This window comes from Typha latifolia, chromosome 15 (assembly GCF_019914945.1).
Source record: "Typha latifolia isolate L0001 chromosome 15, TyphaL0001v2, whole genome shotgun sequence".
In the NCBI taxonomy this organism is placed as follows: domain Eukaryota; kingdom Viridiplantae; phylum Streptophyta; class Magnoliopsida; order Poales; family Typhaceae; genus Typha; species Typha latifolia.
In genome coordinates this window covers 5,613,643-5,627,526 of record NC_133100.1, presented here as the reverse complement: position 1 = coordinate 5,627,526, position 13,884 = coordinate 5,613,643, and the positions used below count along the sequence as shown (strand labels likewise).

Below are 13,884 nucleotides of genomic sequence, written 5' to 3'. Positions count from 1 at the left end.
TGGCCCCAAGTCAGTATCTAAAATCTATTTCTCTATAATTATTTAAAATAAGAAAAACTAAGGATAATAACACCAACCGAGGAACTATCTGAAAAAAAAAGTTTATTCATAACATTTACACTAGCTAGTGAGAACTCAAAATAACTGACAAAACTAATGATGTATGGTTTAACAAAAGTAAACTCCTTTGCCTAAATGATTTACTTTAAAAAAAAAAAAGATTACCACTAATGTAATATTCGTGATTAATAATAGTAGTACCAATGGTATTAATGAAACAACTAAGATAAACTAGACACTCCAAAAGAAAGGATAACTTGACTTAATGCTACTTAGTTCTTTTTATTAATTATAATAATCAATAATTAGATAAGAATTACAAAGTCAACTCCATACTATAATACTGACATAACAGTAATTGCATATTAAAATCTAGTAAATAGGCTGCAATAGTACCAAAACCCATATGATTTGTAGGCCACCAAATATGGCCAAACTCACTAGCATTACTGGAACGAAGGGAATAAAGAAGAATATAAAGGAGAAAGAAAAGATGAACTCATCTGCTAAAGAAGGTGCTCATTGCAAGTCTCACATGGGGTATTGCTCTGATGGGTAGACCGAGAGGTGACAAGGGAGAGAAGGTGGCGGCGTCACGGCATAGTCGATGATGACACTCAATGATGAAGCCAAGAATCGACAAAGAAAGTGAATCCAATTATGATCTCGTAGGGTCAGTCGATGCTCCGGGCGAAGTATACTTGTCAACAAAATGTTTAGTAGCAAGACAGGGTGGAGCATATGGAGAAATTAAAAGTGGGGATTTCTTCTCGATAGAAAGAGAGAGAGAGATAAGAGCAGATGGAGAAATAAAAAGGAGAGAGAGAGAGGAGTAGAAAACGAGGGGTTGTGGGGCCGTGTCCAGAAATTCGCTCTTTATTTTTTTTAAATGCAAGATGTTATAATATTTCTAGCAAAAAAAAAAAATTGTCCTCAAAATTAGAAAAGCTAAGGATGGAAGACAATTCAAGAATAATATCTTATGTGCTAACATCCCAAACTATAGCTCATAAAAATTAACACACAGACAAGGGAAAGCCAACTTTTCTTGCAAATATTACTTGCACCACGAACTTAAGTCTCTCTACTATAGATAACTGCATAGATATCACTAAAATTAAAACTCCTCGAAATTAGGACTTGAAACTGAATTGTTCTCATAACTGTTCGTTTTAATAGGTGCCCTAGCTTGAGATACTATCCAACAAGTATTAAATAAAACTTTAGTTATAAGGTCACTAATGACAAGCATCATCGCCCACGGAAAGACAGCTAAGGACCGAGATATCGAACGGACTAGTCGAGGAACTATAATTATTTATGCCCCAAGTTAATATCTGAAATGTATTTCTCTATAATTATTTAAAATAAGAAAAATTAAGAATAATAACATCAATCGAGGAACTATGTGACGAAAAAGTTTATTCATAATATTTATAGTAGTTATGTATGAGAACTCAAAATAACTGATAAAATTAATAATGTAAGATTTAACAAAAGAAAACTCCTTTACTTAAATGGTTTACATTTAGAAAAAAGAATAAGATTACCACTAATGTAATATTCATGTGATACGATCCGGGTCAGATCGAATCACATCATAGGGATATCAGGCTCAATGTATCGAGTTTAGTTATCTTATTTATTCTACTTATGTAGTTTAGTTAGAGTCTAAGTAGATTAGAGTTTATTTAATCACCTAAGTTCAGTTCAGTTAACTCTCGTGCAGTTTTAGAAAAATATTCTGCAAATATTTTTCAGTCGATCGAATACTACGAAACCACTTGGAAAAGATCAAATATGCCTGATTTACAAATTTCATATTCAAGGCTTCTCCAGATTAAAACTCTATCTGTGACAGAACGAAAAAACATTTAAAAAAGGATAAGAAAGACTGATTTAGCTAAGTTATGTTTATCTCTAGGTCATATTTATAAGTGTTGGTAGTAACAATTTGATTTCAAAAGGTCACAAAAAATCTGATAAAAAATTAGTAAATAAATTAAATAAACTTACAGATTACATAATATAAAATTTTACATAGTTGAATTTAGTGTTAGACACTATCTCCTTAAGACCAATTTGCCTTCCACTGATTGCGTCTAGAACAGTAGACGTCAGTCTCCCAAAATACAACGACTGTCTTGCAGTCGAAAAAAACTAGCTATCCGAATGCCTTGTCGAACCTAAATCGTGTTGTACTCTCTCTCAAATGCAAACTTAAGACTCGAACCAAATTTAGAAGAAATGAACCAAAATTCAGTGTATGCAGACTGACAGTCTATTTATAGAATTAAACAAGCTTAACAAAATGATGCAATTAGTCACGAATGGATGCACCATTTCAAGTATGAAAGCAATTAATAGTTATATTGTGAAGGGATGCACCATTTCAATTTCGGGATAGGTTCAACCAACACTGACTGATTAACTATTCTAATCGAAGGGACACACCACTTCGAACCAACCCAAACCAGACTAGACAAAAACTTAAAATTAGAGTTGATTAGGTAGTGTGCGCGTGTGTGAGTTAAGTTGCATAGTAACATTTACCCATAAAATAGCTACCTCTTTGGGGCCCAAAGCCCATAAGAAGTTTGTCACTTATATACCATACTAACATTTCTCAAATATCCAATATAGTACTAAGCTCACTTCTCTTTATTTTCCATTGCTATAATACCCACTTTAGAGCCATGATTTGACTAAGTGAATATATGACAATAAAGTACTCTTTGAGCTAAATTAATTCAACTATTAAATAATCATTAATAATGTGTGGGCTCCACTTAAAATTTAGCTTAAAGTTAATAAAAAAATTTATATCAAATGCATGAAATTACCAACAGTAAGCCCTTAAGGCAAATCCTAGTTTAAGTCAATTTAGGACTAGCCTTTATAAATATATGGAGTGTAGCCCTAATTGTTTATGTGTTGAATGAATCTGCGTTTAGCTAAATATTTTTTATCATCTTTATCTTTACCGTAGCCATTAGATCGTCTTTATCTTCATAGGAGTAGATCATAACCATAGAATTCTTTCAAGCATCCAAATCCTAGCCACTACTTTTCTCCAGCAGCCATCCTACTATACGTCGTTTACCACCATCTTTGACCGTCCGCCACCCTTTGACGACCGTCGCAATGTCAGTTAATGACTATTCTGCCCTACTTCGATCTTGCTCCACTATTTTAATAATAACTTTCCATTCGGATCTCCGATTGACTTTATTCGAAATCCATTTGATCCGAGACTTTCGGGATTACTACCGCTTAAAATCTCAAGATCATCCTACGAACGAATCATTCTAGATCTGGTTCGTAACATTATGATTAATAATATTAGTACCAATGATATAAATGAAACAACTAAGATAACCTAGACACCCTAAAAGAAAGGATAAACTGACTTAATGCTACTTAGTTCTTTGTATTAATTATAATAATCGACAGTTAGATAAGAACTACTAAGTCGACTCTGTTCTGTAATATTGACATAATAGTAATTGCATATTAAAATCTACTAACACAAGTAAATGAGTTGCAATAGAAATAGAACCGATATGGTTTGTTGTGCCAAAGATGGCCAAACTCACTAGTATTACTAGAGCGAATGGAATAAACAATTACGATAGATGAAGAAGAATATAAAGGAGAGAGAAAAGATGAACGCATCTACCAAAAGAGGTGCTCATTGCATGTCCCACATGGGCATTGCTCTATAGGGTAGACAAAGAGGTAGCGAGGGAGAGAAGCTCGTGGCGTTGCAACATGGTAGATGACGAAGCCAAGGACTGGCAAAGAACTGAGTCCAATGGAGATCTCGATAGAGTGACTCGATGCTCCAGCAAAGTATAATTGACGACAAAATGTTTGGTAGCAAAAAGTGGTGGGAGCATATGGGGAAATTAAAAGTGGGAGATAAGAGCAGATGGAGAAATTAAGGAGAGAGAGAGAGAAGAGAGGGATGGAAGAATGAGAGGTAGTGGGGCACATGTCCAGAAAATTATTTTGATTATTTTTTTCTCAAATACAGGATGTTACACTTATAACTTTGCATTACTCCATAGTATCTTCTTATTTTCTCGTAGTGTATAGTTATTTTCTATAGTACAAGCTTATAACCCTGCATTACCCCATAGCGTATGGTTATTTCTTATAGTGCAAGTATATAGAATAATTTAAGTCTGCAATTGTAATAAAAAATATCATAATTTTAGATAAATATATATTACTACTAATATTTTACATTTAATCAAGGGCATTTTTTGTCATTTGGTATAAAGCGCGAACAATTCACAATATAAATTTATTATTCTTCAATACTTTAATTATTACTCCTTATATTAATATTAAGTTAAACATTAAAATAATTTATATTAGTATTAAGTCTCTTCTTCTGTATAAAAAATTAGAATAGTAATAATCATTCTAGTCCAACCCCCACCCCCACCCCCAGCCCCCTACCAAATAGAGTAGATAGAGTAGGCATTGGGCGATTGGGAAATTTTATTAAAAACATTTGCCTTCACTACCATGAATTGTGCTTTGCATGTATACCCTTCTAGTCCAAAGTTGACATTTGCACTTATATCTCTCAAAATATTGAGTATTTTTTATTTATATCTCTTAAAATCCTTAAGCTTAGGGACTTGGATTCCTTTAATTATTATATATTTCTACATATCATTTGAATTTTTATTTAGTACGTTTATACCCCCGAAAATATGAAACCTCTTATTCTCCTGATATCGTAATAGAAAAGATAAAAAAAAATAGAAATATCCCTCCACTTATAATTGTATATTGGTAGATTAATATTTCTTCTGTTTATTTTCCTTCAAAAATAAGGGTATAAATGTGATAATTTATGGTCAAAAAGGCTAGTCATATATGATCACGTGACAATTTAGAAGGTACATATGCAAATTAACTATAGAGGTATATATATGTATCAAAAAAAATTATTAATATTTTTTAGACAAGAAAGTAAATAAATTGCCTCAAAAAAGAGCAAATAAAAGACCCTGTTAATTTTAAAAATAAAATACCTCTTATTTGATATTTATCTTATATGAAGGAAATATATATATATATATATATATATATATATATATATATAAAGGGGACGTGTGAAACTAACTAACTCCATAGTGGAAAGCAGCGAATTCCTTTGCTCGTCATGATCCATTGAATCAATCGGTGTAGGGTTAAGAGTCTCCTAAATTAATTAAGTTTAAAATTGCTTCTCAGATTGGAATTTATTACTTTCTCTATATAAAAAAGGTAAGGAAAGAGACTTATAAATCTGTGCGTGTGGTTTACGATGTTTCTAAAATTAGGTCGTATAATTTTAATTTTGTAAAGGAGAGATCCACGTAGAATTGGTCTCAGTGGTTTTAGTTTTGTATAGAAGAGATGCATGTGGCTTAAAACATTTCAGTCAGAAAGATTACTTTATCTAACTTCAAAAAGTCATAGCAAATATATAATTTTCTATATCATAGTAAACCATACATATACATATGGATGTATTCTATTTATATAAAAAAATAGGACTAAATACTATAAAGATTTCTTTTATCTACAAGGCGTTATTACTTGTGCTGCGAATGGGTGTAGTAGGCTCAAAATTAATTTTAAATCTGAACTCGAGCATAAATAAGCTGATTAATAAGTAATTTTAAATGTTAATTAATTCAAGCTAAATTGTGAGCCTGATTTAGACTTTAGTCAAAAGGCATAATTCAAAAATATAAACAACTATAAATATTCATATATTTAGAAAAAATAAAATTAAATTAAAATTTAGAATTAAATTCTATAAAATTAGAGAACATAACAGTCCACTTAAATAAATCTTAGAATATAATAAAATTATAATATAGTATAAAAAATATTACTCATATTATAATTATTTCGAGCCGCCTATTTAATCCAGCCAGTTCACGATAAAATCTAACTTAAAATTATTTTAAATTTATTTTAAAAATTAAGCTCAGCTAAACTCATTTTCAGCCGTAGCTCCATCTCGTGAGGATGAACTAACTAATTTCAAGCTTTTTTTTTTTTTTTAGTTTAGATAAAAATAAAATAAATAAAAAAAACTCTCACGTGAACGGAAACGCGGAATGGCGGCTCACACATCGCTTTCGTCCAACAAACAATAAATGGACGCGTCACACTCCAATCAACGTTTGACCAAACTCTCCCCAGTCAAAGAGCTAGTCAACTATTCCAACTCCCACCTCCCACCCCCTCTCCCTCTCTCTTATTCCACCCGACCACCCTCCTCGATGCTATCGGAATAAGCCCGGATAAAGTTAAGGATGGACTCGTCCGATTCCACCCCCACCGCCACTCCCCGGAAGTCACTTTGGCGCTCCGCCTCCTGGACCGGGCGCTCCTCCCCGAGTTCCAACCCGAATCCGAATCCGAACCCGGTCCGTTCCACGAGGAGACCGGCCCATCTTGCGCTCCCGACCCGGCCGCCCTTATCCGGGTGGCCCATACCCGCCTTGGACGACGGCACGTGTCCCACGCCCTCCGCTTCCCTCTCCCGCGTTGCCGACCACGTGTTCATCGGCAGCGAAGCGGCGGCGCGCGACCGCGCCGTCCTGCGCCGCCACGGCATCACCCACGTGCTCAACTGCGTCGGCGATTCCTGCCCCGATTACTTCCGGGGAGATGGGGATTTGGTGTACCAGACGCTGTGGCTCCACGATTCCCCCGGGGAGGACCTCGCCGCGGTGCTCTACGACGCGTTCGACTTCCTCGAGTCGGCGGCGGCGGCGCCCGGGGGCCGCGCCCTGGTGCACTGTGTCCGGGGCAAGTCGAGGTCCGCCGCCGTCGTCGTGGCGTACCTGATGTGGCACGACGGGGTACCATTCGACGCGGCGCTCCGCCGCGTGCGCGCAGCCCGCGCGGCCGTGGATCCCAACCTCGGATTCGCGGCGCAGCTTCTCCGCCGCCAGCCGCGGGGAAGCGGCGGGGCCATCCCGGCGTCCCCCGGTTCGGCGCGCAGGGTCCTGCGCCTCGCGCCGCACTCGCCCTACGCACCGCTCTACCTCGTCCCCAAGGCTGTCGTCGGCGGCGGCGCCGAATTCCTCGATTCTCGTGGCGCCTTCATCGTCCACGCGGCGGACGCCGTGTACGTGTGGATCGGCGCGTCGTGCGAGCCGGCGATGGCCGCCGCTGCTGAGAGGGCTGCACGCCAGGTCGCGCGGTACGAGCGCGCCGTGGGACCCCTGGTAACCTTCCAGGAAGGCTCGGAACCAGATAACTTCTGGGCCGCCGTTGCCGAGGATAGCACGATTCCCGATGCTTGCCCGGAAGCCGGGAAGAGGAGGGTGGAGCTGTACGACCTCGATTTCGAGATCTTCTACCACGGGCTCAAGTCTCCTTCTCGCAGCGTGGAATCACCGGAGAGCACGACGCCTTCCTCCTCCTCCTCGTCATCGTTCGCCTTCTCCCCGGCGTCGTCGTCCTCATCGGATTGGTATAATTTGCCTTCCACACCTGGGTCTTCGCCTCAATCTGATACCAAAGTGCCACCTTTGAGTCCACGAAATGAGAAAGATCCGACCTTTACTCCTATTTCTACCACAAGTGAAAGAACGAGAACCTTGTCTCTTGCTCAACGCAGAGGCGGGATTGCTCCATCTTTGGATGTGTCGTCTACCACTGATGACGAGAAGGCTCAGCTTTCGGATTGGTGCGCATCTCCTCCATTCATTCCAGAGGTGGATATGTGTAGGCTTTCTTTGGACTCATCAGAGCATTTGGAAGTAGAGGAAGAAGAGAATGAGCTTAGAGATGAAGATAGTGGCTTGATTCATCCGATTCTTTTTCGGTGGCCTGAGATGGATAAATTGGAAGAGATTCATCCAGGAGTTCTTGATTCGAGATTGATACTTTTGATGTTAGCACCGGAGGATTTGAGGAAGAGTGCGAGAAAGCAAAACGCAAAGATTTTATACTTGTGGCTAGGTAGTAGGAGTAAATTGAGTGAAGGGGATAGGGATGCATGTTTGAAGAAGATTGGCGTGGAATTTTTTGATCAAATGGACCTTCCGAGGGATACTCCTTTAGAGGTATGGGATAACTTCTTAAAGTTGACTAGTTGCATTACTGAAATAATCTCTTGTTAATTGGATAGACTGCATGTTAACTAATTTGCTAGTTGTTAGATGTACTAATGGCGGGCCACTCACTGTTTAAATATCTGATACGAACCGGGTGAGATTGGATCGCATCATGAGGACATTGGACTCAATGGATCGAGTCTATTTATTTTTTAATTGATTTATATTTATCTCTTATGTAAATTTTTAATACAAGTCTAATTATATCATATAAATTCTTAAGGCAAGTCTAATTAAATCATGTAAGTCACTCAGGCAAGTTCAATTACGTCATATAAGCCTTTAAGGTAAATCATAGTTCGAGTCACATAAGTTTTTAGGGCTAAGTCTAAGTATGACTTATTGTACTTGACCTCTATATATATAAGGGATAAGCTTCTTTGCTTATTCATCCAAGCACCCAATGAAAAATTAAAAATTATGTTTTAACCTTAGACTATCTTAAGAGTAAGATAATTTGAAAGTAGAAGTAAATTAATCAGAGTTGTTTATTTTCCTAGGAGTATATCTAAGTTAAAAACTCTATCTCCACTTTCAAATCCTAGCCACTATCTACCTCCACGAACCACCCACTCATATGGTCGACCACTACCATCCCACAGCCGTCTCAACATTGGTTTTTCCTATTTTTGTTTCGTTCTAGCCTTTCTCTACTATTTTAGTCATAATTTTCTATCCGGATCTCCGATTGTCTTCATTCCAAAGCTATTAGATTCGAGACTTCCAAGGTATGGCCCATTAAATTCTCGGGATCATCCTAGGAACGAACAATTTCAAATCTGGTTTGTAATAATATATGCAAGTTTGCATAAACTTATTTAACAATTTCATCTTTTGCCCACAGAAGTCTGTCTATGTTAAGTACTTAACTTTGTAGTCAATATGGAGTTAATTTTATACCTTGCGGTGATAAAAAATGTTTTTATTTTTATCTGACTTTGACTTCAACGCTATCCTAACACCACATTCCATTAGGTTATATCTAGACAACCTATCGGTATATTTTACAAGTCTTAGTTGCAATTATTCTACCGATGTAAGATGACCAAATGTTTGACTCTGCTAATAAAATTTAAAGTAATTTTATTGACTACGATGAGGATCAAGAAGGAAATGGGGTTGAGTTTTTGACCAAAATAGCCCTATTCCAATTTTTTTTTATAGAAATGGTACCCCTCAAACTTATTACTAAATAAGATCTAATTCACTGTAACTCTAATAAAAATGTTAAACCGATCAGCATTTTTTTCCTAGGCAAAAATGCTGAACTGATCAGCGTTTTATGTATATAGATCCTTTTAACTTGGTCTTTTAAGAGTTAAAACAAAAACAAAAGTCTGATGATAAAAACACTAAACTGATCAACATTTTTTAAAACGCTGATCAGTTCAGCATTTTTAAAAACGCTGATCAGTTCAGCATTTTTAAAAACGCTGATCAGTTCAGCATTTTTATTAGAGCTATAGTGAATTAGATCTCATTTGGTAATAAGTTTGAGTGACGGCCTATTTCAGTAAAAAAATATATATAAAATGGGCCTAGTTTGGTCAAAAACTCAGAAGGGTTCACGTGTTTGCATGGTAGGACTTTTGCAAAATACAAATGACATTGTGATTCTAAGTACTTATATATCAGCAAAACTATATCTTTAGGTAAATTTAATTTTAAGTTCAACATCTATCATATATTATCCAAAATGGAGTTGAGTGGAAGGTTGGACAACTACTGATATTAAGTAGTTTGGATATAATCTAATTATTGTTTGTACAAAATAGGAAGTCCTTTTAAATGTTGGAGAATGATGCTCCATTAATTTGGTAAGAGCGACAATGTTCCACATCGCTGCAATGTTCTGCCCGTGTTATGTCCTTTTTGATACTGAGATTGATACTTCTATGCTAACATAAATGAATTTCTTGTTCAGATCATGCTGAATGTTAATGACTTATCAAATAATTCATAGGGAATTTAATCTAGTTTTTGTGAAGAAGTAAAGTGACACATCATATATTCTTAAGAATTCTGCTAACTGGATAACAGAAGGTGCTTTCCGAAACCTTATCCCAACATTTGAGGTGATATTCAATCTCTCAGACTTATAACCACTTGGATGCAAGATGTACACATTCTGGCAGCAGCTTGACACAAAAAACGAGTGGCTGAAAAGTATTACATGGACTTTCTTAACTATCTGGAACTCTGATGTGTCAACTAATTCTTAATCTAGCACACATGTGAATACCGTGTGAGTCCACAAGGCAAAGTCATTTGTATTTGTATAGACTCTGCATTTGTGAAATGAGTTGCTCTAGCAGCATGGAGATAGAATTTTGGTGTTAGACAATAGAGTGGCAAAAAGGTTTGTGATTTGTGGGCAGTAAGCTTGTTGCAAAAACAGTGATGATGCTGTTGTGAAGAATGTGTTTTACTTTCCTGTGAAAAGTAATAGGAAGGGAAAATATGCTAGGAATATATTTTAGTTGAGAGTGCTATAGTAGTTACTAACATAAAACTTGATGTGATATTCTGAATGAGTCTCATCAGCTAGGTTATGGTCAGGTCGTCATGATACTTCTTTCTGGAAGAAAATGCATGAGGCTGTTTTACTAGTACATGTAGTGGTGCATTGAATCAAATTCAGTTAAATGGTTGCACACCTACCTTTTTAACGAGATTATATTTACACATGGAGATTTGTTCAGGATCAGCCAATTTTCACATCAATAATTTTTTGAGGTTATTAGGTTGAGTAGTGATAAATTGATAATGGATCTCTCTTGAAGCTTTAAGCAACCAGTTCTCATCTTTTTGAAAGTTCCTTTACGCTAAATAACATTTTCACCTCCTGAATTCATGCCCTGACCTGAACTGAACTACTATAACACGTATTATACAATTGAACAATAAAGTGTACAATCTGCTCCTGAATTATCTAAAACATAACAATCTACACTCACCTGTTAGTTTGCAATGAGGGGGATTTTGGCCGAATGTCAGGGAAACTAATAACTTACACTATTACATCACACCGTTGGTGCAAGTTATTACATTTGAGATAGTTTAAAGGGAAAATTGTATGCTTTTATTCTTCACAGGTGTAATGTAATATTGAGTGATATGAAGGGAATGAAAAATGTAAGTTAGCCTTTTTTGTGCAAGTCTGGAATGATTACTGTGCATTTCTCCTTCGTTCTACAAACGAATTTTCATATCAAAAATTTTTTGTATACTTTTGGCAAGCTTGGATGATTATCTTGAATCTTTCAAATAGCCCTAGGAGAAAGATTGGCATTCAAACGGTATACAAAAAAAACAGAGTCTTTTATTATATTACTTTATGATGCTCTCATGTTGAATATGCCTAATATCTAGGTTGAGGTACATCGTGGAGAGGGTATACACAAAGAAATGGTAAATGTGAATGTGGATACCGAAATAAAATCATTCTACTATAAGGCATTGCCAAAAATAAGTAGGGAGCATTCTTCTGCTGGAATCTTATTATTAGTCCTTTATATAAAATCTTATTTTTAACCATTTGTAAGGTAAAGGTATAGTTCGAATGGAGGAGACATAATTGTGGAATTCAGGATCATGTCAAGTTTTCAGATTAGGAAACAGAAGAAAACAAGATATGCGGTTCATACGGAGTAAAGTATGGATTTATTCAAGTTCAGAAATTCTGGTACTCAGAAGCAGAAGATACTTTTAATCATAGTGTTATATCAGTAGATGATATGGAGTGAGTGTAGTAGTGAAGTACTGACATATATAAGTTCACAAATTCTGGTACCAAGATATAGATAAGCAGAAGATATTTTTTTCATCAGAGTTGCATTAGTATATGTTTGACATACTGAATTCATCCAATGATCATTGTGATAACTTGGACCCTTGAAAGGCTAGAACTATAAGAAGGGATATCATGATCATCGATATGCTTACAAATAAGCTCGTTACACATGATCTTATGTATATAGTAACATATGGAACATGTTATTTTTGTCACTACTTTTTTCTTTGTCTTTCAAAGATTATAACTGATGAAAAGTGTTAACGTTCTATGTTATTCCATGAAGATTTTAGTTTAGAGTGATTCCAGATTTTGTTGTTCCTTTGTTTGGCGAAACTGAATCTTAATTATCCTTGAAATTTCAAGAATACAATATATGCTTGACATCGATACCTAATTAGGTGAGAGGAGCAAAATTATTTATATGTCCTTCCATTCGATTAACGTTTGTAACTTTTGTCAGTTTTTCAACTCACCGAGAAAAGCTGCATGGTGTTCTACTAATGTTCTATTATCCTCTATATCTGATCTATACCTTCTATGTTTGTTAATTTGATTTGACAATAACTTGAATCATTGCATTGTTTTGTTGTATGATTTCCAGATCATTAAAGAAGGCCAGGAACCACAGCAGTTCTTGAACCACCTTTTCTCATTCCGCTGAGTTGATGAATGTAGGAATCGTTGTGAAGCATGCTCACCTTTAACAACGAAATCTTCAATTTAGTCATGTTGGAGATCGAACTAACCTTGGAAGTACGACGAATCGATGCTCTGGATTAAGTAGAGAACTCTGAATGGAAGACATGGCAAGTGTTCCTTACCTGCTTCAACTTAATTTCAAAACAGTGCAACAGCGACTATCGCAGCTTAGCGCTGTTGATTGGTGCAAAAGGTGTAGATGTATGTTCTTAAAAGTTAGCCAGAAATAAAAGATTATCTTAATTCTTAGCTTGCATTTCTAATTGATTATTTACATGAATAATGATTCCTACATTGGTGGACAGGCTTTGAGCTCTCCTTGCAATATCTCATTTTCTTGTGCTGTTGAAGAATGGGGATTTAATTGACAATAGTTTCTTTTATTCTCTGTCAGTGTGGGTGTTGTAGAAATATTACAAGAATTTGTAGATTGTAAATTGTAATGAGAGCTGAATCTCTCATGATAGGAAGTCAGTGAGTATAATCTTCACACAGGGTAGGTCTTTACTACCTTTCTTTCCTTCTTCTTTGCTTTCCAAGAACAGCGAATGGAACACCAGTTGATGTTATGCAGCTAGTATTGTATAAATACGTAAACAAATCACCCCTAAAACTTAGTACTTACAGAATAAAGTCCTATCCTTCACTCAAAAATAAAAAAATAAAAAAATAAAGCCCTATCCACAATAAATTAGAGGGAATATTATGTTGCAACTGGGTAAATTATATATATATATATATATATTCTCAAGTTTGTAGAGATATCCTTTTATTTATTAAGAAAGCACGGGTTAAGTCAACATTGTATATTTATTATAACAGCAATAATAGACTGTTAGGTTGACAGCCGAGACCTATTTAAGTATTAAGTTTAAGGACGGTATATTTAAGTTTCGAAGGAGAGCTAATAAGACCAAAAAAAAATCTTAATCTAATTGATATTGCGCATCTAAGATTCCTCAAACTCAATTTTTTTTTTTAAAAAAATGGAGCTGAAATCTTAGCATAACGAGCTCCATATATCTAGCTCAAATAGTGACTACCATACTTATTAATAAGTAATCAATTTTTTACTATAAAATTTAAATAGAAAGAATATATATATACATATTCAACACATTTGAACAGAAGAGCGAGTTAAGCTTTGGTCGTGTTTAATTTATTTAAATTTTGAGTTCAAAAATC

General features: G+C 35.9%; 1 protein-coding gene across 2 annotated transcripts; it reads left to right on the top strand.

Moving 5' to 3' along the window:
* The first annotated feature begins 6,259 nt into the window (after window positions 1–6,259).
* On the top strand, window positions 6,260–13,223 carry LOC140801924 (protein-tyrosine-phosphatase MKP1-like). Of its 2 annotated transcripts, XR_012111551.1 has the most exons (3): window positions 6,260–8,153; window positions 12,602–12,900; window positions 13,005–13,223. XR_012111551.1 is itself a non-coding variant. In XM_073157309.1 (2 exons), the coding sequence occupies exons 1-2, from the start codon at window positions 6,390–6,392 to the stop codon at window positions 12,659–12,661; spliced, it is 1,824 nt and encodes a 607-aa protein (XP_073013410.1). In that variant the 5' UTR covers window positions 6,260–6,389; the 3' UTR covers window positions 12,662–13,092. The 2 variants fall into 2 exon arrangements, 1 of the variants encoding a protein (XP_073013410.1); XM_073157309.1 differs by having other exon boundaries at window positions 12,602–13,092.
* The last annotated feature ends 661 nt before the right edge of the window (window positions 13,224–13,884 follow it).